Below are 25988 nucleotides of genomic sequence, written 5' to 3'. Positions count from 1 at the left end.
GAAAATATATATAGAAGTAAGTATAATCTATACATATGGATAATAATGTAATCCATATTCATGTGCATATACACACATACGTTTGTATTTAATGGAGTTATTCTGTACATCCTATTTTGCATCATCTTTTTCTTAAGTGAGCGTTCCTAGCACAGACTGTAGACTCAAGTATGCCTGCCTCGTATCTGGGGCCAGGGATGGGAGGTAAACAGGAGAGGAGGGAGAATGTCAAGTTGGTTGGTTGATTCTGATCCCACTGAGCAGAAGATACACTGGGCTGGAGAGGAGGGTGAGAATCAGCCTACCAGGAACCTCTCTGTCCCTGGTCACCTGGCCAGCCTGCCCACTGCCGCACACTGGGGCTGACCACGGAGCAGTAGGCCTTGGGGTCCCAGCAGATTCTCAGTCTGGGGGCCTGAGGCATCCTAGGCAGCCGTATGTTTTTCTAAGGACATGATTCTAGAAAGTGGATCCTAAAACCAGGAGCTCAGGCCAAGGAAAAGGGGCCATTAGCAAGTGAAATCCATTCCTGGATTCAGATGTAGTCTGTGAGGGGGGTGACCCAGGATGGACGTTGGTGGTGTCTGCAGGCTCACTTCCCTCCAGCCCCTGCTCACCGAGCTCCCACTGTGAGGTCTGGAGAGCAGCAGGCAGCCGGCTCGGGCTCTTTCGCAATAACGACAGTGACAAACTAGGGTGGCAAGAGGGTCTGCATGTTCCCTACCGGCTCTGCCCCTGGAGCCTGCTCATACAGATCTTTGCCTAAGTTGCTTTATTTTAGACTCTGTAGTGTTAAAATGCACATTTTAAACATTTATTTTGCGGTAATGAGAGATTCATAGGCAGTTGCGAATATAGTTCAGAGAGGTCTCCCATAGCCTTCCTCCACCTTCCCCCAATGGTTTCGTAATGCTTGTCCCATCAAAACCAAGTAACCCATGTTGGTCGGGTATGTCCACCTGTCTGTGCCATCTTCTCACACCACCACTACAATCAAGAGAACTATTCTGTCACCACCGAGATCTTCCTCCTGCTTCCTTTTCACAGTCACCCAACCCCCACCCAGTCTTCCCTCATCCCCTCCAGAACTCCTGGAAACCACTAATTTCATCTCTATAATTTTGTTATTTCAAGAAAGTTATATAAACAGGGGTGCCTGGGGGGCTCAGTTGGTTAAGCGTCCAACTCTGGGTTTCAGCTCAAGTTGTGATCTCAGCGTGCTGAGATCGAGTCCTGTGTTGGGTTCCATGCTCAATTCAAAGTCTGCCTGAGATCCTCTCTCCCTCTGCCCCTCCCCGTGCTCATGCTCGCTCTCTTTCTCTCTCTCTAAAATAAATAAATCTTTTTTTTAAAAAGTTACATAAATAAATGGAGTCACAGAGTATGTGGCCTTTTGAGACTGGCCTCTTGCACACAGCATAATGCCCTTGGCCGTCTGCCCAAGTTGTGTGCGTCAGTAGTTCCTTTGATAGCTGCATAGTATTCCACGGCATGGACATACCATTGTTGGTTTCACCATGGACCCGTTGAGACACACCATGGTTGCTTACAGTCTTTAGCTCTTCTAAATCTAACCCTACGAACATTCACATACATTAGTGTGGGTCTTGCTTTCACCCCTCCAGGAGAGTGCCCAAGTGCGATTGTTGGGTTGCACGCAATGAGTGTATGCTCACGTTTTATTAAGAAACTGACAAACTGTTTTCCAGAATGCCAGCACCATTTTACTTTCCTACCAGCAGTGGAGGAGACTGAGATTTTAACACTAAAATTCATATTTTGTTCAGTTTTCTGTTGAGTTCAGATTTCTCACTTGAAAATGATATTGATTTCAAAACGTAATCTCCAGGTGTGGAACGGTGCATTTTAAGGGGAGAACGGACATGGTGTGTTCCGTCTGTCTTTCATGCGGAGAGTGTGAGAGCCTGCTGGTGCTAGTGCTGGGCGGGGCTGGGGACCAGGTGAGTCACAGCACCGCACGCCTCTCCCTCCACCCCCGGCACCCGCTCTTCAGAGCACACAGGGTGCAGGTGGCTACGGGATGGAGATTGCCTGTGTGCTGTGAGCTGACTCATCAACTTTTTTGTAAGTGGACGGGGAATGCCGAGAGCTGACCCAGGCGACTGTGACCTGGGGAGTGCTATATGAATCAGAGTCCAAGATGTCTTTTGACTTTAATCTCTTCATTAGTTAACTTAATTGATTCGATGTTTATTTAAAAAGAAACAGCTAAGAAGATTTCTAGAGTCAGCCAGTAAAAGGTGAAACAATTCAGACACGCTGGTGTTTAATGTTCTCAGCGTCTTAACTTGCTTGCTCGGTGGCCAGAGGGAAATTCTCTGATTCCCCTAGAAGCTCATTCCAGAATCCTTGAGCTGGGGAAGTTCACCTTTATATTTTACTTAAATCCCCAGCTTCACCTTATTTTTAGCCTGCTTCTTCTTCTGCTCTGTTTATGTGTAAAAGCCTGTCTGAGAGGCATCTGGCGGGCTCAGTTGGTTAAGTATCTGACTCTTGATTTCAGCTCAGGTCATGATCTCAGGGTCGTGGGATCTAGCTCCTCATGGGGCTCTCAGCTTAGCTTAGTGGAGAGTCTGCTTGGGATTCTTTCCCTTCCTCTCCCTCTGCCCCTCCCCACCCTGTAAAATAAATAAATATATAAATGCCTGTCTGAAAACTTCCTGACCCCCCAGACCTGTCTCTGGTCACCCGTGCCGACTGAAGTTATCATGGGGGCTGAGGGTAGACACCCTCCCCTCTCATATCATTCCCGTGCATTGAGTTTCCAAAAGGAGAAATCCTTTCCCCTGCTTTCAGTGTTTTCCATCCAATCCTCCATACTGTGGGGAGGGCTTACCCAAAAGTTAATTCAGTTTACCCGTTTTACTTCATCTTTGTTGCTTTTGTCCCTCCCTTCACACCCCACCTCACCACCATGCAGCTTCCCCCCACCCTGCTCCTGCAGGACAAAGGAGCTAGCGATCTCCAGGCTCAGGGTGCCACTGGTTCCAACTACCATGCTCCCAGGATGCCTCCTGGAAGAGAAAACAGGGGACAGGGAGGAAAGATTGCAGAGCATTGGGGCGCCTGCGTGGCTGCGTGGTTAAAACCTCTGCCTTCGGCTCAGGTCATGATCTCGGGGTCCTGGGATCGAGCCCCGCATCGGGCTCTCTGCTTGGCGGGAGCCTGCTTCCCCCTCTCTCTCTGCCTGCCTCTCTGCCTACTTGTGATCTCTCTCTCTGTGTCAAATAAATAAATAAAATCTAAAAAAAAAAAAAAAAGATTGCAGAGCACGAGGCGGGGGAGGAGCAAAGCCCTGGGAGGGAAGGACCAGAGGGGCAATGTGAGAAGCAGTCAATGTCAACCTCCCTATGTTGCCTGGACCCACACTGACCACCCTGCACCAGCCCCTACCCTTACTCTCAAGGACGCCAGTGTGCCCAGGTTTAGTAACAGAATCAGTCAGTGCAGGGTCAAGAGACTGGCTGTGCTGCTTCATCACTATGAGAACCTGGGCAGATTCCTTAACCACTCTGAGCCGCAGCGATGGAAAGAGTAGCAGTAAAGATCTCATTAGACAGCTCTGGGGGTTCAATAACGACATTTCCAGGAGACAACAGCATGTCCAACCGCTCTAGAAATGTGAGCCCGCGTATTTTATTGTTGTTGGTCGTCTGGACCTTTTCGTAGAAAGTGTGGGTCTCCTGTGAGCAACTTCCAACTGTGAACCAACAGATGTTCACTGAGATGCGAACCTGCACTCCTCTCTCAGGGGCCACAGGAGTGTGAAGGTCTTAAGAAGGGGGTGAGGTAAATCAGGAGCCCCATCTTAAGGGAGCGGCATGTCAACATGTGACGAACACCCCAAGATAGGAATGAGTGAAAAGCCAGGGCGCACAGCCCCAACTGCTGAAGACTCTCAGAGCTCGGGAGTTGTCAGGATAAGCTTACTCAAGGCGGAGTCTTGGTCTTCTTGAATGGTTTGGATTGAGGGATTAGATGTGTGCTGGTCCAGACAAGCACATCCTCTGACCAGGAGGATCACAGAAGAAATCCGGCTGTGAGGAAAGAGGAGACGGCCATGTTTAATCCTATGTATTTCCTCAGTGAGTACTTACTGAGCACCTCCTCGGTGCCAAGCATGGGGATATAAAGACGAAGGCAGACACCACCCCTGCCTTCTGGAGGGTGACGACTCATGGGGCGGAGGGAGACTAGCAGGAGACTTGCGAATGGAGCTGCGCTGTCAGGGTGCTCTCAGGGCACGGGAGGAGACAGAGGCCGCCATGGGTGCTGCGCACAGAGGAGACTCAATACAGGGAAATGTTTCTGCCACCACTGAGAAGCCGAATGAGCAGAAAGGAGATGCTAAAGTCAGAGAAGAAGCACATGAAGTGTTTGGAGTCTAGGGAGGGGGACCAGTGCTCGGGCCTCCGGAGTAAGACCCGCCCGCTGCTTGTCTGGCCTCTGAGTGGGGGGTGCTGTGATGGAGTGGGCACGGCAGAGGAGGGAGACGGGGACCTTGCGGTTGGAGCCAAGTGCTATTGCTGCTGCTGGAGTGATAGCAGGACCTGGACCAGCCAACAGGAAGTCCCCATCCCTCTCCTCCAATTCCAGGTCCCCTCCAGCCCCCCTCCCCTTTGCCAGATCCTAGCAAAAATCCAACTTCTAAGGGAGCTGAGCATTGTGGCTTACAGAGTTCCTGTCCCTGTCGCAGAGCAGACCACGGAAGGGTGGGCTGGAGCCGCGAGACCCTGGGAACGAACTGGCACCATCCCCATCTGCACATTCCCCTCTGCCTGAGTCTGGACTTCTGGTCCTTTCCTTCCCCTGACCATGGCCAAGCCATGCACCGCTTTCTCTGAACTAGCGGACTCTCTCAGTTCTGAGAAGGCAGACACCCAGCTGCAGCTGGCAGGTCGGCCCACCAGGAGGATTTCACTTAACTAACAGGTGCTCCAAAGGAAATAACCCAGGGCCTCCCTGGGTAGCAGGGAGGAGCCTGGCACATTCCGACCTGCTGGAATGCAGGGAGCCCCAGATAAGCAGTCTCACCAGTAAGAAGCGCCCCGCCTGCTGCCGGTGCCCTTCCAGGAGCTTTTGCCTAGAGGACTTTCCCCTGGGGTAAGGCAGATCTGTGGGAGGCAGGAGAAGTTTCTGGAGTGTTGTCCAGATTGGCAAGTAGCAGGAAGCAGGCCAGAATAGGGAGGGGTGGAGGAGCCACACCCAGGTTCCCTGGCCTTTACGGCCTTTACCCCTCTCTTCACTCCCAGCCCCTCCCCTGCACCCTCCCACCCCTGCCCGCCAGCCCTGCCCCTCAGATGTCACCACTAGGTCAGATCTCCCCCGTCTCAACCAGAATAAATGTCCGCTTGGGGCCCACACAGGGCCTGGCCCTATACCCAGGCACCACAGCTACTTAAGGCTTCTTGGGCCCACTCTCCTGCCTCAAGCTATACCTAGAAGGTTCCACGCGGGTCGGAGAGTGGGCCCAGATACCCTTGGTTTGGGACTCCAGACTATATCAAGGGAGCCTGCCTCAGCTCCTCCCCACAGAGGGATTCTCTGAGCTTTGCTTTTCTGCTTCTGTGCTGCTCACAGCCCCCGCCCCCGCCACCATGCCCATCTGTACCCTCTCTTGGCCCAGGGGATGCTGGACGGATGGGGGGGGTGTGCCTAGTGGAACACCACCCTCACTAACAGCATGTGTTTGTCTAGTCCTTCCTACACGCCGGGGAAAAGGCAAAGGAGTAGGAAAACCTCCCAGGGAATCCTCTCCACTCTCTGAGGGAAGATGTAGCTGATCTGGAGAATTTCTCGAGCCTGTGAGGTAATGGAGCAGGAAATGGGAGGGGATGAAACAAATGGGTGTTTGTCTCCATTCTGTCCTGGCTCCTGGCAGAAAATGCCAGTGTGTGGTTGGGACACAGTGGCGGCCCTAAAGTTGTCAGCTGGTGCCACTTGCATGGGAATCAGGCCCAGACAGACAACGAGACTGAGTGGCTAGGGACTGGAGGGCCCAGCAGCCCACCCCCCGCCGCCTCCTCAAGCCAGTAGCATGTACAGACCACCCACTTTGTGCCAGGCTCTGTGCCCTCCACAGGGGACACAAAAACCACAGAGCAGAGTCCATCTAGGAGCTTGGGGCCTGGGGAGAAGGTAGAGGAGAGAGACAGTAACCATGAGGGAGGTCACCAAGTGGTGCACTGGGGATTTTGCTGTCAAGAATGGCTTCCTGGAGGAGGTGATCCTGGTCTGGGTCCTGCCCTGAAAGGTCTGGTCATAGACAAGTGGGGGAGGAGGCTGAGCAGGAGTCAATGAGGACTGGATGAATGAATGGTGATCTCCTTGGGTCCTCAGTGCCTGACAAAGTTCAGGATCATAGCCATTGGTTGCCAGATGTCTGTGGGTTCCTGAGGGAGGCAGGAGGTGGGGGACCTACCCCGAGCCCAACTCTTGGGCTCATCCAGCAACCTTCTGGAAACATGTGAAGGAACACGAGATAAATAACCATAGTGGAAACCAAAGAGAAAGAGACCAGGTGGGAGGGAGCCTGTCCATCAGGCCACCATGGGGACTGGGGAGTGGGATGCATTTATATGCTTTTTCATCTTTTATCTCTTCTTTCTAACTTGTCTAAGGTACACAAGTTAAAAAAAAAAAAGTAGAAACTCTTTTTGCCCTAAAAAGTCTTAGTTTTGTTTTGTTTTTGTCTTAAGAGATAAGAAAGAAAAAGCTCTTTAGACTTTGGATGGATAAGAATGTTTTTATTATCATACTTTCTGTAAATCTCTACTGCTCAGTCAATAAAAAGCTGAGTCCGTGGGGGTGCTGAGCTCTGAATGGGTGGGCGCGGTCCTGGGGGAGGAAGCCAGGAGGGAGGGGAGGAAGGCAGAGGAGGCCCAGCTGACTCACCAGTCCCTCTTGGGCCTTGGCATCCTGCCTCTCCCAAGCACAAACCCCAAGGTAGGCACAGCCTTTCCTTGGCCTGCGGCCAGCCCCGTCCTGAGAGCACTTGTAGGTACCAAGGGCTCCTTATAGGACTCCTTCTGCCAGGAGCGATGGTGGACGAGCTCTGGCCAGCACTATTGTTCCTGGAATGGACCGGATAAGACACAGGCCCTCACCGGAGGCCAGGGGGCCTGGTCCACAATTTCCTGCTAACCTTAAAGCCACAGAGAAAATTCTCACTCTGAATCAGGATGTAGTGACTCAGTGTTTGGAAGTGTCCTTGGTGAAATTAGGGAGCATTGAACACCCATACAAGGCTAGATGTGTGCGGGTACAGGAGTCCAGTCCAGGCCTGGCGCGCTCCCAGGGGTAACTGGGTAGGTCCCTTGGCCTCTCAGAACAGGTTCCCTCCCCTGTACGAAGGAGGGAAGGATTCTTGTCTAGAAGCTTCACAGCCTGCCAGGCCCCAGGTACAGGCCTGGGAGCCACCTCGTGGGCTGTGGACGGCACCTGCATGGGCGCTAGGGTCTCCAAGCTGCTGGCACAGAAGCCCGCCGCCGGTCAAGGTGTCCAGGAGGGCCTGGCTCCCAAGGCGTCCTAGAGGAGGCCAGCACCACCCAGCTGTGAGAGCCCCAGCTCCTCCACACTGAGTTTCTGTCACTGCAGATATGGGACACTCCAGGTTCCCGTCCCTGTCCTGTCAGCAGCGGTTCTGCTCCCTTCCTGTCCCAGGCTCCCGCTGCCCACTGCCCACTCCCCACACAGGCCCCACTGTGGCCCCAGGTCCCTGGTGGGCTCCTGCTGCACCAGCCAGGCTGTCTTCAGCCCTGGGGACAGAGCCATGGAGGAAAGGATGGGCACGGGGGTGCACACTAGCACAGGCAGAGGCCCTTGGCTAGAGGAAGGAAGGCGTTCTGGAGCAAAGGTCTCCACACACCGACTGTGGCCCACAGAAGAGATTTTCATGGCAACCCGGTACACACGTGTGTGTGTGTGTGTGTGTGTGTGTGTGTGTGTGTGTGTGTTGAAACAGCAGATTCAGGATACTCTTTCCCTTTCCCATGGGCAATGTACTCCGGTTTGCTAAGCTAGTCTACATAATCTTTTAATGCTGTTGCTAATAAATGGATTTCACCACCCACGAGTGAATCTCAGCCCACGTTGGGAAGCCCCAGGGCTGGGGATGCTGACCGAGGCTCAGGGAGACCCACCCAGAAGGGAAAGGTGAGGCAGGCTGGGCTTGCTGGGCCCGAGTTTGGTCTGAAGGGCACCGGGAGCCAGTGAGGTGTTCAAGGTGGGGTGAGGTCCCGGGTCCCAGCTGGTCCTCAGCAGTGCTATGACAAGGGCTGTCGCCAGCTCCAGCTGGCTTGAACGGAAGGGAGGGGGACTAAGTCATGTGCTAGGAAGTCAGAGCCCGCCAGCTGTACCTCAGCATTGATTTTTCCGCAGCAGAGCTGTGTTCCCGGGGCCCAGGCTTTTTCTCGCCGCCTCTCTCCTCTTCCATTTCATAGCTCCGGGCCTACTACCAGGCACAGCAATGGCCAGAGTGAGAATAGGGACTGTCTCATCTGGGTCTCCTGAGGCAGAAGGATCCCTTTCCCAGGGGTCTCCCAAAGGCATCCCCCTGGAAGGGCTGGACGAAGTCACACAAGTGTCCCACCCAGGGCAAGTAACGAGCCTAGTGAGTGTCGGAAAGTCACCACCTACACCCCGTTCCTGCCCATATCTCCTACCAGTAAGCCCAGTTGGGGAGTTTAAGGAAACAGTTTAAATGGAGACAACCATCTCTGCAACATTATTCACTGGGGCATCATCTGTGTTGGGGAAACCTGGAGACAGGGGCCTAATGGGGTCCATGATGTTTACTGACTTGACAGAATGTAACTGTGGCTTGGAAAGTGCAATCAATCCTTGGGGCGCCTGGGTGGCTCAGTCAGTTAAGTGTCCAACTCTTGATTTCAGCTCAGGTCGTGGTCTTCGGGTCCTGGGACAGAGCCCTAAGTCAGGGTCTGTGCTCGGTGGGGAGTCTGCTTGAGATTCTCTCTCCCTCTGCCCCTCCGCCCCCACTCGTCCTCTCTCTCTCTAAAAGAAAAATGTACAGTCAATCCTCGTTACCCACAGATTCTCTATTTGCAAATTTACCTATTCACTAAAATTTCTTTGCAAGCTGCAACTCAGTACTCGCAGCGCTTTCATGTGCAGAGCAGCAAGAAGTCTGGGTTGTCTGATGTGCGTGTTCCCGCTTGAGGCTGAACAAGTTGACACTCTCCCTGTTTCCGCGCTCACACTGCAAACAAGTGTCCTTTTCAAAGTTTATCTGGTGCCCTGTCTTTCATTTTGGTGGCTTTTTGTTGGTAATTTTGCTGTTTAAGCCCCTTAGTTAGTGCTGAAGTTCGACTTAGTGTTTCAGCTCAGGAAGGCTGCGATTTATTTGCCTTTCGGCGACAACACACGTTCGATGAGTGTATAGTGCTGTTGGCCAAGAGTCCAGAGTTAGTGAATCAACACTGTATATTAAATGAGGTGTCTTTAAACAGAAACACACCTAAAATAAAGGTGTGTGTTGATCAGTTGTTGGAAATATTGTGGCCAAAGGTTTGTAGGAACCTTAATTCCTCTTTACCCTGGGAGCAAGGGTCTGGTGTTCATGGATTCAGTGTTCAGGCCAACTCTGCAGAACTATCTTGAGTAACAAGAATCAATTTTATTATGAAGCCCTGTAAGCAAAATACAAAATATTAAAAGTAGAATACAAAACTTATGTTCATCATGCTTTATACCTTTATAGAAAATATGTATGCCTAAACACAGGGCTTAGGAGGGAAGGTAACATAACAGAAAATTCCTTTACTGTTACGATTATTTTTACAACCAATTTAAAATCTTCCCATTGAAAACTAGTAACACCTCTCCCTCCTGCCATGTGGTTTTTGTTGGAGTCATTAAAACTGCCGTGGGGTTGAGGCATTTTGAGTTGATGACGTCACACTCCCAAGGGACACTGTCTCCAGCCACAGTGGCACAAACACAGAGTTGTATCTGTTTGAGGTAGTATTTCGTGGGGTCCAAAGCACAGTCCCAGGATGGGTTTTGTCTTGTATTTCCCTTTTATTTTTTTTCATTACTTTATTATTATTATTATTATTATTATGCTATGTTTGTCACCATACCGTACCGTAACCTTCAAGTTCTTAGCAGCTTACTATTCACAACAGTCAAAAAGTGGAAGCAGCCCATGCATTCGTCAATGGACGAAAGACTAAGCAAAACATATATGTGGTATATTCACGTAACGGAACATCATTCAGTCTTTAAAAGGAAGGAAAGTCTGACACAGACTGCAACATGAATGAACCTTGAGGACATTCTGTTCAGTGAAATGAGCCAGTCTCAAGAAGACAAATCCTACACGGTTCCACTCACAGGATCTACTTAGAGCAAACAAATTCACAGAGACCAAATATTGGGACAGGGAAGCACCTGGATGACTCCGTCGGTGAAGCATCTGACTCCTGGTATTAGCTCAGGTGTTGATCTCAGGGATTTGAGATCGAGCCCCACTTCGGGCTCCACGTTTTGAGGAGCCTGCTTACAAAAAACTAAATAATAAATTAATAAATACCTAAATAAATAAATAAGAAAGACAGGGGCTGGGGGGAAGGGGAGACATGGCGAGTGAATGTGCGATGGGCACAGAGTTTTCAGTTGTGCAGGATGGAAAGTATTCCGGACATGAATGGTGGTAACAGCCGCACAGCCCTGGGAATTAACGCCACTGAACTGTACACTTAAAAATGGTTAAGATGGCCAAAAAAAATGGTCAAGATGGTAAATTTTGTTCTGCATATTTTATACAATTTTCTAAAAGAGAGGTCTACAATGGTCAGGAGATGCTGCCTTATACCTCATGGGCCAAGGGTTCCTGAGTGTAAGGCACTATGGATTCCTTCATCCCGAGGGAGCTTTCAGAGAGTCCAGGTTCCCACCATGGGCAAGGCCAGAGCATCGCTTGACAACACCGACCTCCTAGACCTCACTGTCTCAATTTGGGCCTTTCCCTCCCAGCGTAAAGTTTCTGAGGCTTTGTGGGAGAGCCTGTGTTCCGCCAAGTTCCAGGGAAGGGAAGGAGAGGCAGCGCTTCCTGAACATGAAGACAGGTGGCAAGAAGAGGATGGCAGCGCTAGTGGGGAACTCTACCATGCTGAGATACTGCCCAGCTATGCAGAAAAACCTGCCACTGGGTATCGCCCTGGTGCTCCTCCCGGGCTCCCAGCCCCTGACCTGACCTGCCCCGCCCGAGCCCACACCTCCCTGCCCCAGCCAGGAGCCTGGGCCGTGCACATCAGAGACCGGGTCTCCTTTTGACCCTGCGTGGCCTTTCACATGGAGTCATCTCGAGGGCAGCATCTTTCTCTAGAACCTCTCAGGGGATGACATTCCTCTGCCCTGCACATCGGAAGCCTCAGCTACCAGCTGCTCCGTCCAAGTGGACAGTCATCCTCCCCAAAGAACCGGTGGTTCTCCTGACTCTCCCATTAAAAAGTCCTGACCTTTGAAGCCAGCCTCCAACATCCAGCACAGCATCTTCTATCTTTGTAAATGTAAACATTGGAGTTTTTTTTATTCATTTAAACACTCAAAACCCTGTTGAGCAGTTCTCCTGGGAGCCTGGGACATGATTGGTTTATTGGGTCTCAATCTGGAAATTGTGTGTCTATAAACAAAAGCAGATACACACACACACACACACACACACACACACACACACACACACACACACACATTTTCTCCTTTATCTACATAAATCATAGCACATTGGGCACACTGGTCTGAGCCTTATACCATTCTTGAGCTTGTTCCATTTGGTATACAAGGATTTTTTTTTTTTTCATTCTTTTTGATGGCTGCCGAGTGTTCCACTGGGCAGACATAATTGCTTTGACTGGTCCTCTCGGTTGAATATTTAGGATATATCTTATCTTTTCTGTAACCAGCAAGGCTCCAATAAACAATGTTGTACATTTATCGTTTTGTTCCTGTGTGTTATTTACAGGACTGATTCCAAAAAGTGAAATTATTGGATCAAACAATGTGTGTGTTTCGTGTTTTGATTGATACTGTCAAAATAATACAGCAGTTGACGGCACTCTTACTTAACCTGGAGATGGTAATGGATTTCAACCTGGGAGCTGTACGGGGGCTTTGAGGGTCTGTGAGTCCCCAGCTCTGTAGATAAAAATCATGCATGTACATAGGTACATCTTTCTAGGTGACCAAAATTTTCATCAACCCCTCAGAAGGATCTGAGCCCCTGAATGTTCTTTTACTCACCCAGCTGATTGGTCTCCCAGCTCTCCCAGAAGCGAACTTCCCTTCCCTCGGGAAGACTGGCCTTGGACATTTCCTTCTCTGGGTCTTTCTTGGGGAACATTCTCTCCTGTCTTCTGTACCGTTCCATATGGTTATGGCTAATATGACCAACAGTGGTTACCCCAGATTCTCTGTGTGCCAGGAGGACTTAGCTAGTTCTTATAAGAGTCAGATGAAAGCGGTGATCGCCACCTTGTCTGTTTGGTGGACTGCGACATGGAGGTACTGATGAGTCAAGTAACCTGCCCAGCAGGCAGAGCTGGAATTGGAACCCAGAGGGAGGAACGGTACTGCCTGCCCAGCCACATCAACAAGTGGGTAGGATGGGAAACAAAGAGACAAGCTCCAGGGGTTCTCAGACCAAACTGCACCCTCTGGGGAACTTTTAATCTCTTTCACCGGCTCAGGCAGAATCTCTGGGGCAGGATCCTGACCCCAGGGGTTTCTCAAAGAGTCCGGGAGTGACAGGACTCAAAGCACAGCTCTGAGGGGGAGCCCCGGGTACCCATGTCTTTCAGAATCTCCTTATCCCTACCCCATATATTTTGTTGGTTCTTTTCCTTGTGAAGCAGTTTGCAATAAGCATTGGTGGTATAATGATGAGCGCAGCTGCCTTCCAAAATAATAAGCATCCCCTCATCCCAAAAGTGACCCAAACTGGGATTTTCTCGAAGTATCGTTTTCAACCCATGGATTTCAACTTCGTTGCTACATTTCGATCCATGGCTGTCTTCCTTATTTGAAGTTCTGTTGTCCCATCTTTGGTCAGCAAGAGCCTTCTGAATCCTCCTGACCTAACCCTGGGTACCTTTAAAAGTTCTCTCACTGTCTGGTGTGGTAAGATGCTTGGTAAGATTCTTTGCCCTGGCCCTGGAATCAGCATTTCTCCCAGAGCGCCGTCTCGGCACTGCTGCTCCGCTCCTGTATCCTAGTGCTTTAACCAGCTCTCCACACCCAAGGAGCTGTTCACCATTGCTCCAGGGAAGAATCAGTGGCCAAACTAAATGTTAAGCTCCATCCTACCTGAACAGATCTCTTCAAATTTTGAGTCAGCCTTTGGACAATGTATAGACAACTGATCTGTGTTTGTTCATACGAAACAGGTTCTGAGGGGCACCTGGGTGGCTCAGTCGTTAAGCGTCTGCCTTCGGCTCAGGTCATGATCCCAGGGTCCTGGGATCGAGCCCCACATCGGGCTTCCTGTTCCGAGGGAAGCCTGCTTCCCCCTCTCCCACTCCCCCTGCTTGTGTTCCCTCGTTCACCGTGTCTCTCTGTCAAATAAATAAATAAAATCTTTAAAAAGAGAAAGAAAGGAAGGAAGGAAGGAAGGAAGAAAGAAACGGGTTCTGAACAAAGCTGCTCTTGGAATCCGCTCGATCCCAAGATCTTACTACAATCAACCATTCTTCCAGTTTGAAGACCAGCCCCAAACATCTCAAAATATCTCCTGCTCTTGGGAAATACAAACTGAATGTTAAAATAAAAGAGCAGTTTAGCCTGCCAAGAAAATTTGGAAAGCTAAATAAGAGTTAAAAAATAAATAAATAAAGACAACAACTTGAAACTGCCTTACCTATAAAAGAATCCAACCTAGACTGCTCCGGGCAGAAATGAGATAACAAATACTGGGTTTAAATTTACCTGGAGTTTGTCCTTGGCCCTGGTCCCTCCTTCTGTCCAGAAGGTAGAGGGTGTGGAAATAAAAAAATAACATTCCTCTGTGTCACGTGGATTATGCAACACTAAAGCCATTTCAGAAAATTCTCATGCAATTTGAGTAGATACCCAGATGCTCAGAGGCCACCGCCCTCAGCGGGGAGCTCGGTTGTGAGAAGAGGTCCAGAGCTGTCCTACCCCATGTCCTGTGTGACCTCAGGCTCGGGCCCCTCCAGTACTGCATCACCTCACACCCTGTGGTGAGAATTTAGCACCAACGTGTAAATAGTGTACCTTCGGCAATGTCTGCCCAGAGCAGCCTCTGATGGTAGGAGGGGGGCCAGGGCGGACCCCTCTGTAGGCACTGACAAGCACAGTGCCCTGAGCCCCCTGGCCCACCCCCTAGGTCTAGCAGAGGTGAACTGGCAGTGATCAGGGGCAGGAATCAAGTGGCCGCTCTCTGGTCTCAGAAAGTCCAAGCAAGTTAAGAATTGCCGTGGAGGGGCGCCTGGGTGGCTCAGTGAGTTAAAGCCTCTGCCTTCGGCTCAGATCATGATCCCAGGGTCCTGGGATTGAGTTCCGCATCAGGCTCTCTGCTCAGCAAGGAGCCTGCTTCTCCATCTCTCTCTGCCTGCCTCTCTGCCTACTTGTGATCTCTGTCTGTCAAATGAATAAATAAAATCTTTTAAAAAAAAAGAAAGAAAAAATTGCCGTGGAGACTAAATGAGGCCATCTGAGCCTGAAAGATATGCAGCTGTAAAGCACCTGGTGAATATGAGACGGTGGTGGTGTTACCACCGATTCGTTCTAAAGAATGTTCTTTGACTCTCTCCCCACCCACTTTGGTTCAGGCGCCATGCTAGGCACCCAGGGTGTAGTGGAGAACGACCCAGAGCATTCTCCGCCCTCGGAGGTCTGGTGTGAGCCCCAAATTTTACAAGTTCTGGTGCTGTCACTAAATCCCAAATACCATTCGCACGAAGAGCTAGCACTGTTTGGGTGTTGACAGTGCACTGGCAATTTTATGCAAGTCCCAAGTATGGGTAGGGAGGATGCTTGACAGGTGCAGCCCCTGTCACTGAGATCAATACAAAAGAGCCCAGTTTGGGCGTGGCGGGGGGCAGTGGTTTCTGTCCTTTAACAACCGCTCTTTAGAGCAAGCTGCCAACTCATTCACAGTTAGTCCCAGGCCCAACCTAAGATTTCCGAAATTCTGATTATTAAGATCTGGGGAAATGTGTGGGCACCTGGGTGGTTAAGAATCCACTCTTGATTTTGTCTCCAGTCATAATCTCAGGGTCATGAGATCAAGCCCCATGTCGATGGGCATCCCACACTAGGTGTGGAGACTGCTTAGGATTCTCTCTCTCCCTCTCCCTCTGTCTCTGCCCCCTGAACCCAGCTCATGCTCTCTCTCTCTCACTCTCTCTTAAAATAGGGTGCCTAGGCTGCTCAGTTGGTTCAACAGCTGCCTTTGGCTCAGGTTATAATCCTGGAGTCCTGGGATTGAGTCCCACATCAGAGTCCCTGCTCAGTGGGGAGTCTCCTTCTCCTGCTGACCTCTCATGCGCTCTCTCTTTCTCATTCTCTCTCTTTCAAATAAATAAATAACAACAACAATAAATCTTTAAAAAATAAATGAAATAAAATAAATCTGGGGAAATGTGCTCCCAGAGCTGGTGCTTTAATTGGAGTCCAAGCTTCCAGTGGTGTTGTCCAGCCCAGTAAGAGCTTTGTTGTCCCCCTCTTAGTCGATTTTGGCCCCTCATCTCCTGTTCCTTTTCTCTTCTTAAGAACCTACAAAATCTCTATAAATTCAAAAGTGCTTTTCCTCTCCAGGACAACAGCAGTAGAAGCCTCACAGGGGACATTTGTCATATCTCTGTCTATGTATTGTTTATTTGTAAGATGAGAACTGCTAGTCCCATAAAGCCAGGGATATGTTATGAAAATCAGAACCGAACATTGCATATCTTTCAGCTGAGCTAGACAGAAGTTGTGTGGACTTGTTTCGTCCGGCATCATTCCGAAATAAGCTGCCTCCACAGTCATTCAAAACTGCAGAAGCGATACAAGACTGAGGAAATGGAATTATCAGCTATTGAATATGAAATTAATACCAAGAAAAATTAATATAAAGACACCCACACTTCAGTACATGGTATAACTATTGCACAAACCTCAGAACAACCAAGACAGAGAGAAGACTCCCAAAGCAACCAGACACTGAAGGCAGATTCCTCCAGAAGAGCAGCAGGAAAAATAGCAGCTGGAACAATGGAATAATATAGAAGGTTGTAGAACAGTGGGAAAATATCTTAAAAGTGCTGAGAGAAAACAATGATCAGGGCAAAAATAACATTTTTATGACAAACTGAATACTACCAATTGACCTTTCCTAAAGAAACTACTAATGATTGTACTGCAGGAAGAAAGAAAATGAACCCAGGAAGAATATCTGAGATACAAGAATATCTTCATGACTCAAGGCAGGGAAAGATTTCTTAAATTCCATCTGTATGGAATCCGTCTATAAAGGGAAAGATGAGCATATTCAATTACATTAAAATTAAGAACTCATTTCATCAAAAGGCATCATCACATGTGTGAGACACATCCTGAAGGAATATATTTGCAATAATTGTAACAGTCAACGAGATCCACACTATGAGAAAGAATCACTCTGAATCAGTAAGAAAGAGGCAAACCCACAAGAAATTTGTAACCAATAAAAAACAGCTTAAAATGTTACAGAAGATAAAAAACATGAAAGTAAATTCAATCTTTTTTTTTTTAAAGATTTTATTTGTTTGACAGACAGAGATCACAAGGAGGCAGAGAGGCAGGCAGAAAGAGGGAGAAGCAGGCTCCCCACTGAGTGGAAAGCCTGATGTGGGGTTCGATCCCAGGACCCTGGGATCATGACCTGAGCCAAAGGCAGAGGCTTTAGCCCACTGAGCCACCCAGGCGCCCCAGTAAACTCAATCTTATCTGTAATCATAAAAAATTAAAATGTAATTAGATACATAAAAAATCCCAAGGAATATGCCAAATAACAACAACTGCAACAGCAAAAAACCCTTCTTGAACTGATAAGTGAGTTTAGCAAGTTGTAAGATACAATATTAATACACAAAAAAATGATCATGTTTCTATCTACTGGTATTGAACAATTAGGAAATGAAATTTGTAAAAAACGATACTATTGAACAATAGCTTCCCAAAACGAAATATTTAGGCATACATATAGGAAGTGTGTATAGTATCTGTATGCTAAAAAGAACAAAATATTGATAAAAGAAGTCAAAGAACATCTCAATTATTGGAGAAGCATACCATGTTCATGGATTGGAAAACTCATCATAGTAAAGATGTCAATTCTCCCCCCAAACTGATCTATAGATTTAACCCAAAATCCCAACAGATAGATATTGTAGATACAAAAAATCTGCTTCTAAAATTTGTGTGGAAGCAACAGAACTGGGGAAGGGGATGAGCTGTCTCCTGAGATGGGCAGAAATGTGAGCCACCTGCACTGACAACTCTTTTGATTACTGTAACTTTACAGAAAGTTTTAAAATCTGGCAGTGTGATTCCTCTACACCAAGGATGGCTCCTTCTCCCCGTTATTCCAAATCTCCAGTGGTCTCATAGTCCAAAACATTCTCTCTCTCTCTTTTTTTTTTCAAAATTATTTTGTTGCTTTATAAAAGAAAAAATTACCCACTGTGCCATCTAAGAAATAGAACTTTACTACTGTCTTCGGAGGTCTTAGTACACTCATTCCCAATCCCATCACTCTCTCCCTCAGAAGGATCATTTTCAGAAGGTGCTGGGGAGAATAGGTTCTGAGGGATTTGAGGAGTGGCAATGAGTTCAGATTTTGTAATTTGTTGCATTTGAGGAGCCTGAGGGGCAAATGAGGTGCTCAGGGTGCAAAATTTAATAAGGCATTCACCCTCAGGGTCCTGCCAGAGCAGGGTTGGCCCCTGCAGTGGAGTATCTGAATGGAGACTTCCAAGTGGGCCAGTGGATGTGTGGGACTGAAGGCCTGGGATTGCTGGCCTATATGGTGCTTAGATTGAACAGGTGCAAAGATTTAATAGGGTGCGCAGATTTAACAGGAGTGAGAAGAGGGAGAACCGAGGAGGCTCACGGAGACATCCTAAGGAGAACCCAGGAAGGAGAGGAGCCTAGAAAGTCTGAAACAGGGGTGCCTGGGTGGCTCAGTGGGTTAGACCTCTGCCTTTGGCTCAGGCCAAGGTCTCAGGGTCCTGGGATCAAGCCCCACATGGGGCTCTCTGCTCAGCTGGGAGCCTGCTTCCCCCTCTCTCTCTGCCTGCCTCTCTGCCTATTTGTGATCTCTCTCTCTGTCAAATAAATAGTCTTTTTAAAAAAAGAAATAAAGTCTGAAACAAACCAATAACAACAAAACCACTTGGTGCTCCCTCAGGCCTCTAACTGGACATGCTACTAGGTGGACATTTATTTAATTCTTTCCCTGGACTGACCCATATGGGTATAAACCCAGCACAAAAGCAAACAAATGCAGAGTCCAGAGAGAACGGAGAAGTGTTGGTTTCTCCACCAAGGGGATAATAACAGCCTGGACAGGACTGAGAGGTGATCAAACTGGAATGGTATTGCCCAGGGTGTCAGATACTATAACCCAGGGGCCCAAAGCAAATGCCCACAGGGCCAGGCTGGCACTGTGAGTAGGTAAAGGGAGCCAGGAAAAGGAAATAGTATTCCATAGTGAAAGGGAGCAACAGAAAACATGCCACACAATGGCATGGGGTTGGGGATAAAAGGGAGGTGGTCCACTGAGAATGTCAAGTCTTCTTTTTTTTAATTTTATTTATTTATACCTCTATGTTAACCACTTGACTTTTCCAAAAAAAAAAAAAACAACAAAAAAAAAAACAAAACAAAAACTACTCTTCTCCCGGGGTCAGGCTTCCTTCTCCATTTCCCTCTTGTTCCACCTAACTTCACCTGAAGAGCTTTTAACCAGATGGAAGAAAAGAGAGATGCTGTGCATTTAATTTGCTGTGCATTAATTTGCCCTACACGAGCAAATTAAAGTTCTTCTTTTATGGTTTCTTCTTGCAGATATTTGGCTGCTGGGTCTGGATCCTGGTAGCTGCCACCCAGGTAGCAAATCCGTTGCTGCAAGGATGGGTGATGTATGTCTCGCTCACCTCCTTTCTCATCTCCCTGATGTTCCTGTTGTCTTACCTGTTTGGATTTTACAAAAGATATGAGTCCTGGCGCGTCCTGGTAAGAAACGGAGGGAGTGATCCAGACCCTTGTGTTTCTCCTACACTTGATCTTAGCCAAAAGGCTGAGAAGCGATTCCCTTGGGCTTCTCCTGATGTCCATTCTGGGTATTGTGAGGACAAAGGTCCTTCTGGGCTGGGATGGGAGTTGGGCATGGAGGGTAGGGGGCAGGTTGGGACCAGAGACCAGACACCAGGGACCAGAGACCTTGTCATGGGTGGGCCACTATGGAACAAAGGCTTTTTTATCTTAATGCATTTACTAGTAAGTCAGAATGAAAGCACTCCTTTGCCACAGTAAATGTTTCGTTGTATTCCCCTCCATTGTCTTCCTTGTTAGGAATATACATATTCTCTATCAAGCACATCTTGACTCATTTCCCCTTAAGCTTTATTTATGGTTAAATCATTGGAGTTGGATTGAAGGACATGATAGTGGGGGGGAATCACCCCAGTCCTACAGCGATTCCTCTATTCCTTGTGCATTTTATGTGAAAGTGTATATGTAATCCTGCCGAACCAATAATTTTGGTGTCAATTCTTTCATTAACATTACGTCATTAAATTGTTTTCATGTCACGTATCTTGAAAACCATTTAAAATGTTTCTGTATGGAACATTTTAAAACATATACAGGAGTAGAGAACATCACATCATAGACCCTCAAGAAACCACAACCCAGATTCCTGCACTATTAACATTTTCCCACACCTGCTGCACCTAGCCTTTTTTTCCTAAAGAATTTTAAAGCAAACCTAAAACATCATGTTGTTCCATTCTACACACTTCAGTATGACTCCAAAAAAATATGCACACATTCTTATGTCATCATGCTTATATAAACTTATTAACAATCATTCCTCCGTATCACCTAAGAGCCAGGCCATGATCAGATTTACTCTTTACTGTTGCCCTGTTTGATCGGGATCCTCCCAGGGGCCATGCGTTGTCCTTGGCAATCACGGTTCTTGGGTACCTTCAGTCCAGAATGGCTCTCCCTGCCAGTGACTGGTTGAAGAAGGCAGGTCAGCTGTCCTATAGAAGGTCTGATGTTTTGGGTTTTGTTTGCTTCTTCCCAGTGTGATGTGTCTTGCTCCTCCAAGTCCCTGAATGAAATATGGGTGAACTTTTCTGGCAATAACATCTCCAGTGTGACAGGCTTACCCCCCATCAACTATTTCCCTCGTGCTTTTTTTCACCTCTTAATGAGCTTCCCCCGAACTGAGTATCTCATTAGAGATTGTAAAACACCAGTGATGACATTCCTTCCGGAATCGATAACCCTTTTAAATGACTGCCTGACATCCTCGGGTTGAAGGAAGCACGCTGCTGAGCGTTCAGCCCAGAGGCTCAGCCGCTGGAACTGGAGTCTGATAAGCCTGACTCTACCCACTCCATCACGCGCTAGCTGAGCCCCAGTCTCATCACCTGCACATCGGGGTGCCCAGAGCTGCAGCCTTGTGGCGTTAGCTGTGGGAATGAATGAGGCGGCGTGACATACTGTTAGGACATAGCAGGTCTTTGTAATGCTAATGGTTACGAGCACAAGCTCGGAGTTCATCTGGCCTAGGTTCAAATCCTGACTTGGCTCTTTATTCCTAGACCTTGACCTTGAGCTCCTACTTCTTCAAAATGGCACCAATGTTAAGTGGTGCCGACCCCATAGCTGACAAGCTTACATGAGGTACAGGAGGAAAGGCTTAGCACGAACAAGCACTCGGCCAAATGCTGGCTCGGACGGATGTCACTATTGGCATTTATTAATCCACTATGGTTCACTGCATCTCGAGTTTATCAGAAACACTGCAGAAGGAAAGAGCAGGAGTCTGGGGAGCAGGCTGTGCTCTTTGGCCTGCTCCTCCCGGCTGTATGGTACGAGGGGCAAGTGTCCACCTGCTTCCATGCCCCCGTGACGCCGGCCGTGGCCCCCTCTGCCTTTCCAGGACAGCCTGTACCACGGCACCACCGGCATCCTGTACATGAGCGCCGCGGTCCTGCAGGCACACGCCACCATCATATCCGAGATCGAGGACCTGAAGAACTACTTCATCAACACCGCAGCCTCGGTGAGCACGGGACAGAACCCAGCGCCGCTGGGTGGGGGGCACTCTGCCAGAGACTCCATTCTGCCCCTGCGGACAGATGACCCCAAGCCTCAGGCTGACGGGGCCTTGGAGGACAGGAGAAGCTGTGTGTGTATGTTTGTGTGTGTGTGTGTGTGTGTGAGGGTGTGTGTCTGTCTGTATCTCTGTGTGTGTGCTGTATACGTGTGTGTGTGTCTGTGTGTGTCTATGTGTGTCTGTGTCTAGGTGTGTCTGTGTCTGTCTATGTGTGTCTGTGTGTGTGTATGCTGTATGTGTGTGTGTGTCTGTGTGTCTGTGCCTATCTATGTGTGTCTGTCTGTGTCTGTATATGTGTGCTGTCTGTATCTGTGTGTGTCTGTGCATTTATGTGTGTCTGTGTCTGTCTATGTGTGTCTGTCTGTCTATGTGTGTCTGTCTGTCTATGCGTGTCTGTCTGTCTATGTGTGTCTGTGTCTGTCTGTCTATGTGTGTGTGTGTCTGTCTGTGTGTGTGTCTGTGTGTGCACACATGCACATGTCAACAGCCATGTGCTGTTCAGGTTCAGGAGTCATCTCTCATTTTCTGCTTTTCCCGCCTCAGGCTTACTCGCCCATACACCTGCTATACCGCCCTCAGAACCCTTTTTCTAACACACAAATTGGAACGCTTCTCTCTCTCCTATTGAAAGTTCTTCCATGGCCCCTCTGCTTGAGGAACGGAGCCCGAATTCCTCAGCGTGGCCAAATGGCGTCAGTGTCCTTCTATTTCAGTGACGGAAGTGCACGGGGCTAACTGTTGGCTGATGGAATCCAGGTGCCAGGTGGTCCAGCCAGCTGTAGGGAGAGCAGGACCCTCAAGGCCTTAGGTCCACTAGGACCAGAGACTCAGCCGGTTCGCCTGCCTTCCTAGCCAGCGGCGGCCTCTCTTCTCCTGTGGGGAAATGGCGCCCTCACGTGGCAGCTCGCTCACAGCCAGCAGCTTCCTCCTCTAGTAGCCTAACCTTCCTTATTCCCCCCTTGAAAACTTTTCAGAAAGGATCTAACACCACACTGTGGTAAGCCCCAGCAACCAGTCACTGGCACCAGAAAGGTCATGGCCTGTGTCAGTGTCGGGGCTCCTGCAAGGATCAGGAGGCAGGGGGAAGGGGTGGGGCGTGGGGTGCCGTTCTCCACCGTAAGAATGGGGTGCCGGGCTGGCACGAAGGGTGGCTACACGTATTCAGCTGCCTTTGCAGCCCGTCTGCCTCCTTTCCCTCCTCCTCAAACTATTCTAACTCCCCTAAACTCCTGGCTCCGGCAGGATCCACACACCCCCCTTCCACAGTCTGGCCCGGCGCCCTCTGAACTCTGTCCTGCTGTTCACTGTCGGTCTGCTCCAGCCACCGGCTGCCTCCAGCCACGCCTGAACACACGACACCTGCTCTTGCCTCTCCCTGGCAGAGACACCCCGCTCCAGGAGCCAAACCCCTCGCCTCCTTCTGTTCCCTTCTCACCGGCCGACCACCTTCTCTGGGGAAGCCTCGACCTTCCCCCTGCCCAGCAGGCCCTGTTTGTCTCTGGCTTATTTTCTCCTGGGTGCTTATCCCCATCGAACCTGCTACTCTCCTGGTTTATCTTGCTTACTTTTTGCTCCTGCTGCTGGATTGTGAGCACCGTGAGGGTAGATATTTTTGAACGTTTTGTTCCCTGTTAGGGCGACTGTCATTTTTTAAGTACAGCAGGCGCTTGAAAGATGTTTGTTGAATGAGTGAGTGGATGAATGAGAACAGGGTGTGAGCGAACAGTGGGGCGATGCGAGGCTGGCATGGTCACCCAGCCCTGGAAGGCCTGTTAAGGGCAGTGGCCTCTATCCTGAGAAGCAGGGACTCCTCACACACTCCTCACACACATTCAACCATATGACAGGAGCGGCTCGATCACATCTTCCTCTTGGGACAGATTAGAGGGGACGAGGGAGCAGAAGTGGGCCAGTTGAGGCCAGGAGAAGTCTTGGGGAGGGATGACGGCAGCCGAGACAAGGGAGACGTGAACGTACAAGAGATGGTCAGGCGGTACGTGCAGATGAGTTTGGGGATGGCTTTGGACGTGGCGGTGGGGTAAGGGAGGCGTCAGGCTGGTTTCTGTCAGGCAGCGGGATGAGATAAGGGTCCTGAAGACCCCCTGAGCAAGTGAGGCTGGAGAAGAAAGCTCAGCAGTCCGTTCTGGACCACTGAGAGCTGGAGGGTCTCCAGAGTGCTCATGGGGTGCTGGGCTACTTGGTGGACACATGGAGGAGGTCATCGGAGTCCAGACTGGCTGGGACAAGGAGACAGCGAGGGAGACAGGACTCAGGGCAGGGGTGGAGCGAGCCTGCTCTCAGCCCAGGATCAGGAGGACACCTGCGCCCAGGAGAGTCAGAGCCGGAACCCAGGAGGGTGCCCAGGGACGGCAGATATCAAAGAGAGGAGAAGAGAGGAGCCGGCAGGGCAGGGTGTGGGGCCAGCAGGGGGAGCAGGGTCAGGACACGCGACCTCCTGGGCTGCAGGGGAGGGGTGGGGGCGGCCGTTGGCCCTGGTCGTCGCTGACACAGGAGCCTCCCGTCTCCTTCCAGTTCTTTGCCTTCATCACCGCCCTGCTCTACATCCTCCACGCCTTCAGCATCTACTACCACTGAAGCGGCAGGAGCCGGGCTCAGGGTGGGGAAGCACCCCAGCAGCACCTAAAATGGGCTCCCGAAGCTCGTGCTCAACATCGGCCGCGTGGGTGACAAACAGAACATCAGCAAGACCCTCAGTGGGCTGAGGACAGACCAGCTTCTCACACGGAGGGACGAAGTCACACTCTGGCATCTCCGTTTGGACATTTTAATTCATTATGGCGAATATGAAAAAGATTGGGGGGCAGGGGTGTTGTTTGCTTGTTTGGTTGGTTGGATGGTTTGGGTTTTGCCTGGGCGAGTAACTGTCCCTTCTCACAGGGAACCTCACTCTCCTGGAAAACTGGTATCCGATGTCCTCACCCGGGAGAATCCCAGGTCTGCCATTTGTCATACCTGTTTGGGGAATCTACCTCAGCAGTGAGGTTCCCCCAGAGCAAGTTTAAGGGAACACTCAGTCTTGTTTTGTTCAAATCAAAATGGTGCTGCCGATGCCTTCAGAAGAAGACCCACAGACCTTGTTCCTGATGCATGGTCCTGACCTTGTTTTGGAGCGGTGGTCCAAATCCTCTCTCCCATGCCCCCCGGGGAGCTGATGGGGGACAAGCCACACAGCCCACTCCCCCCCATTCCACTCCCCCTTCCCTTCTCTCCCCAGTTTTGGGATGCAAGGAAAATCTTCATAAAAGCAATTTTGAGGATAGATTTGTGGGGAAAATAAGTGACTGACTACAAAATTGTTATGTAGTAAGACCTGGGGGAGGGGTGGAATGCGGGGAGGGACGGCCTGCTTCTCCACAAGTCAAGTCTGTCAGAAAACTGCAAGGCTGCAGGACACCTGTGCCAGGCCTCCAGAAACCTGCCTCCTGAGGACTCGAAGCCACATTTTCCCTCAGAAAAGACCATCAAGGAAATGAGGTAGGACGTTCCAGGCAAGGATTCTTCTGTGGGCTTCTGTTCCACCCTGTGGGACATGTCAGGAGGCCAGAAAGGACTCCTGTCCCAGGGTCCTTGCTCTTCCACATGCCCCCATGGCTCCCTGTGTCCCCCCCGAGTGGTGCCAGCTGCGTTGGGCCTCATTCGGGGAAGGGCTCGCAAACCCCAACATGCAAAGGCCTCCATAATTCGGGGTCATTTTCAAACAAAAGGGTCATTTTCAAACATACAGAAACATAAAATCAAGGTGCTTGATGTCAAAGTAAATGGTTTTCAAAAGGAAGCTGCGCTCTCTGGCCTGTCTTCTTCCATGCAAGGCTTCCAGCCCCCGCCCTCCGTCTGAGCACCGGGCCTCCTGACCCCGGCGAGTGGGACGCAGCCCCACAGCCACACGTGTCTGCTCTAGTTTTGAAATAAACTATTACGGGAAAGGGATTAGTTTCAGCCGATTCTGGGGCTTACAGTTTTGCACCAATTTTTTTGCTGCTCCTGGTGGGGGGTGGGGGGCGGGAACAGGGAGCCACCAAAGAGAAAATTCTGGCTTATTCTTGTTGACCACTCAACTCTCCAACCACCACATTATCTTGAAAAGCCACCATTTACCCCTCATTTTATTGCCTGGGATGATTACTGTTCAATATTTACCGAGTAACTATATCCAAATAAAAGTTGTTTGTACAGTAAGAAGTATTAAATTGGTCACTTTTGTGATGTTAGTTGCTGGAACTGGCCACCATCCCACACATCCTGAGAGCAGTTTCACCCAAACACCCAGGAGAGGATCTGAGGACCCAGCCCACCAGCCTTGCTCCTGGGGCGGCTGCAAGGGAGGCCGAGTTTGTCTCCAGGGCTTGGAGCCTGTGCCATTTCCATTTCAGTAAGGACGGTTTGAGTGCAAGTTCCAGAAACCAAATTCCCAGCTTAGGCAAAGCTGGGGTGCACTAGCTGGGCCTGGGAGGTGAAGAGGCCCCAAATAGACACAGTGGACCCCTTGCCCGGCCCTCTGCGCCATTCCCACTCCTCCTGACAGAGTACCATCCTTCTCGCTTGCCACAATGCAAGGCACCCATCCATGACTCATAGTGGACCAGACCCTGAG

At 49.7% G+C, this 25988-nt stretch overlaps 1 protein-coding gene across 1 annotated transcript in view; it reads left to right on the top strand.

Annotated features, from left to right (window-relative positions):
• The window catches only part of MALL (mal, T cell differentiation protein like), a 28296-nt gene extending 2723 nt beyond the window's left edge, over positions 1-25573 (top strand). The window contains exons 2-4 of the mRNA XM_045979438.1: positions 19090-19257; positions 21200-21322; positions 23909-25573. Of these exons, the coding sequence (XP_045835394.1) occupies positions 19090-19257; positions 21200-21322; positions 23909-23971 (354 nt within the window). The 3' untranslated portion in view covers positions 23972-25573. The remainder of the gene's footprint in view (positions 1-19089; positions 19258-21199; positions 21323-23908) is intronic.
• Positions 25574-25988: the final 415 nt, after the last annotated feature.

The sequence above is a fragment of the Meles meles genome, chromosome 15, assembly GCF_922984935.1.
Source record: "Meles meles chromosome 15, mMelMel3.1 paternal haplotype, whole genome shotgun sequence".
NCBI lineage: Eukaryota > Metazoa > Chordata > Mammalia > Carnivora > Mustelidae > Meles > Meles meles.
Note: the sequence above shows the minus strand (reverse complement) of the source record. Positions and strands in the feature narration are given on the sequence as shown.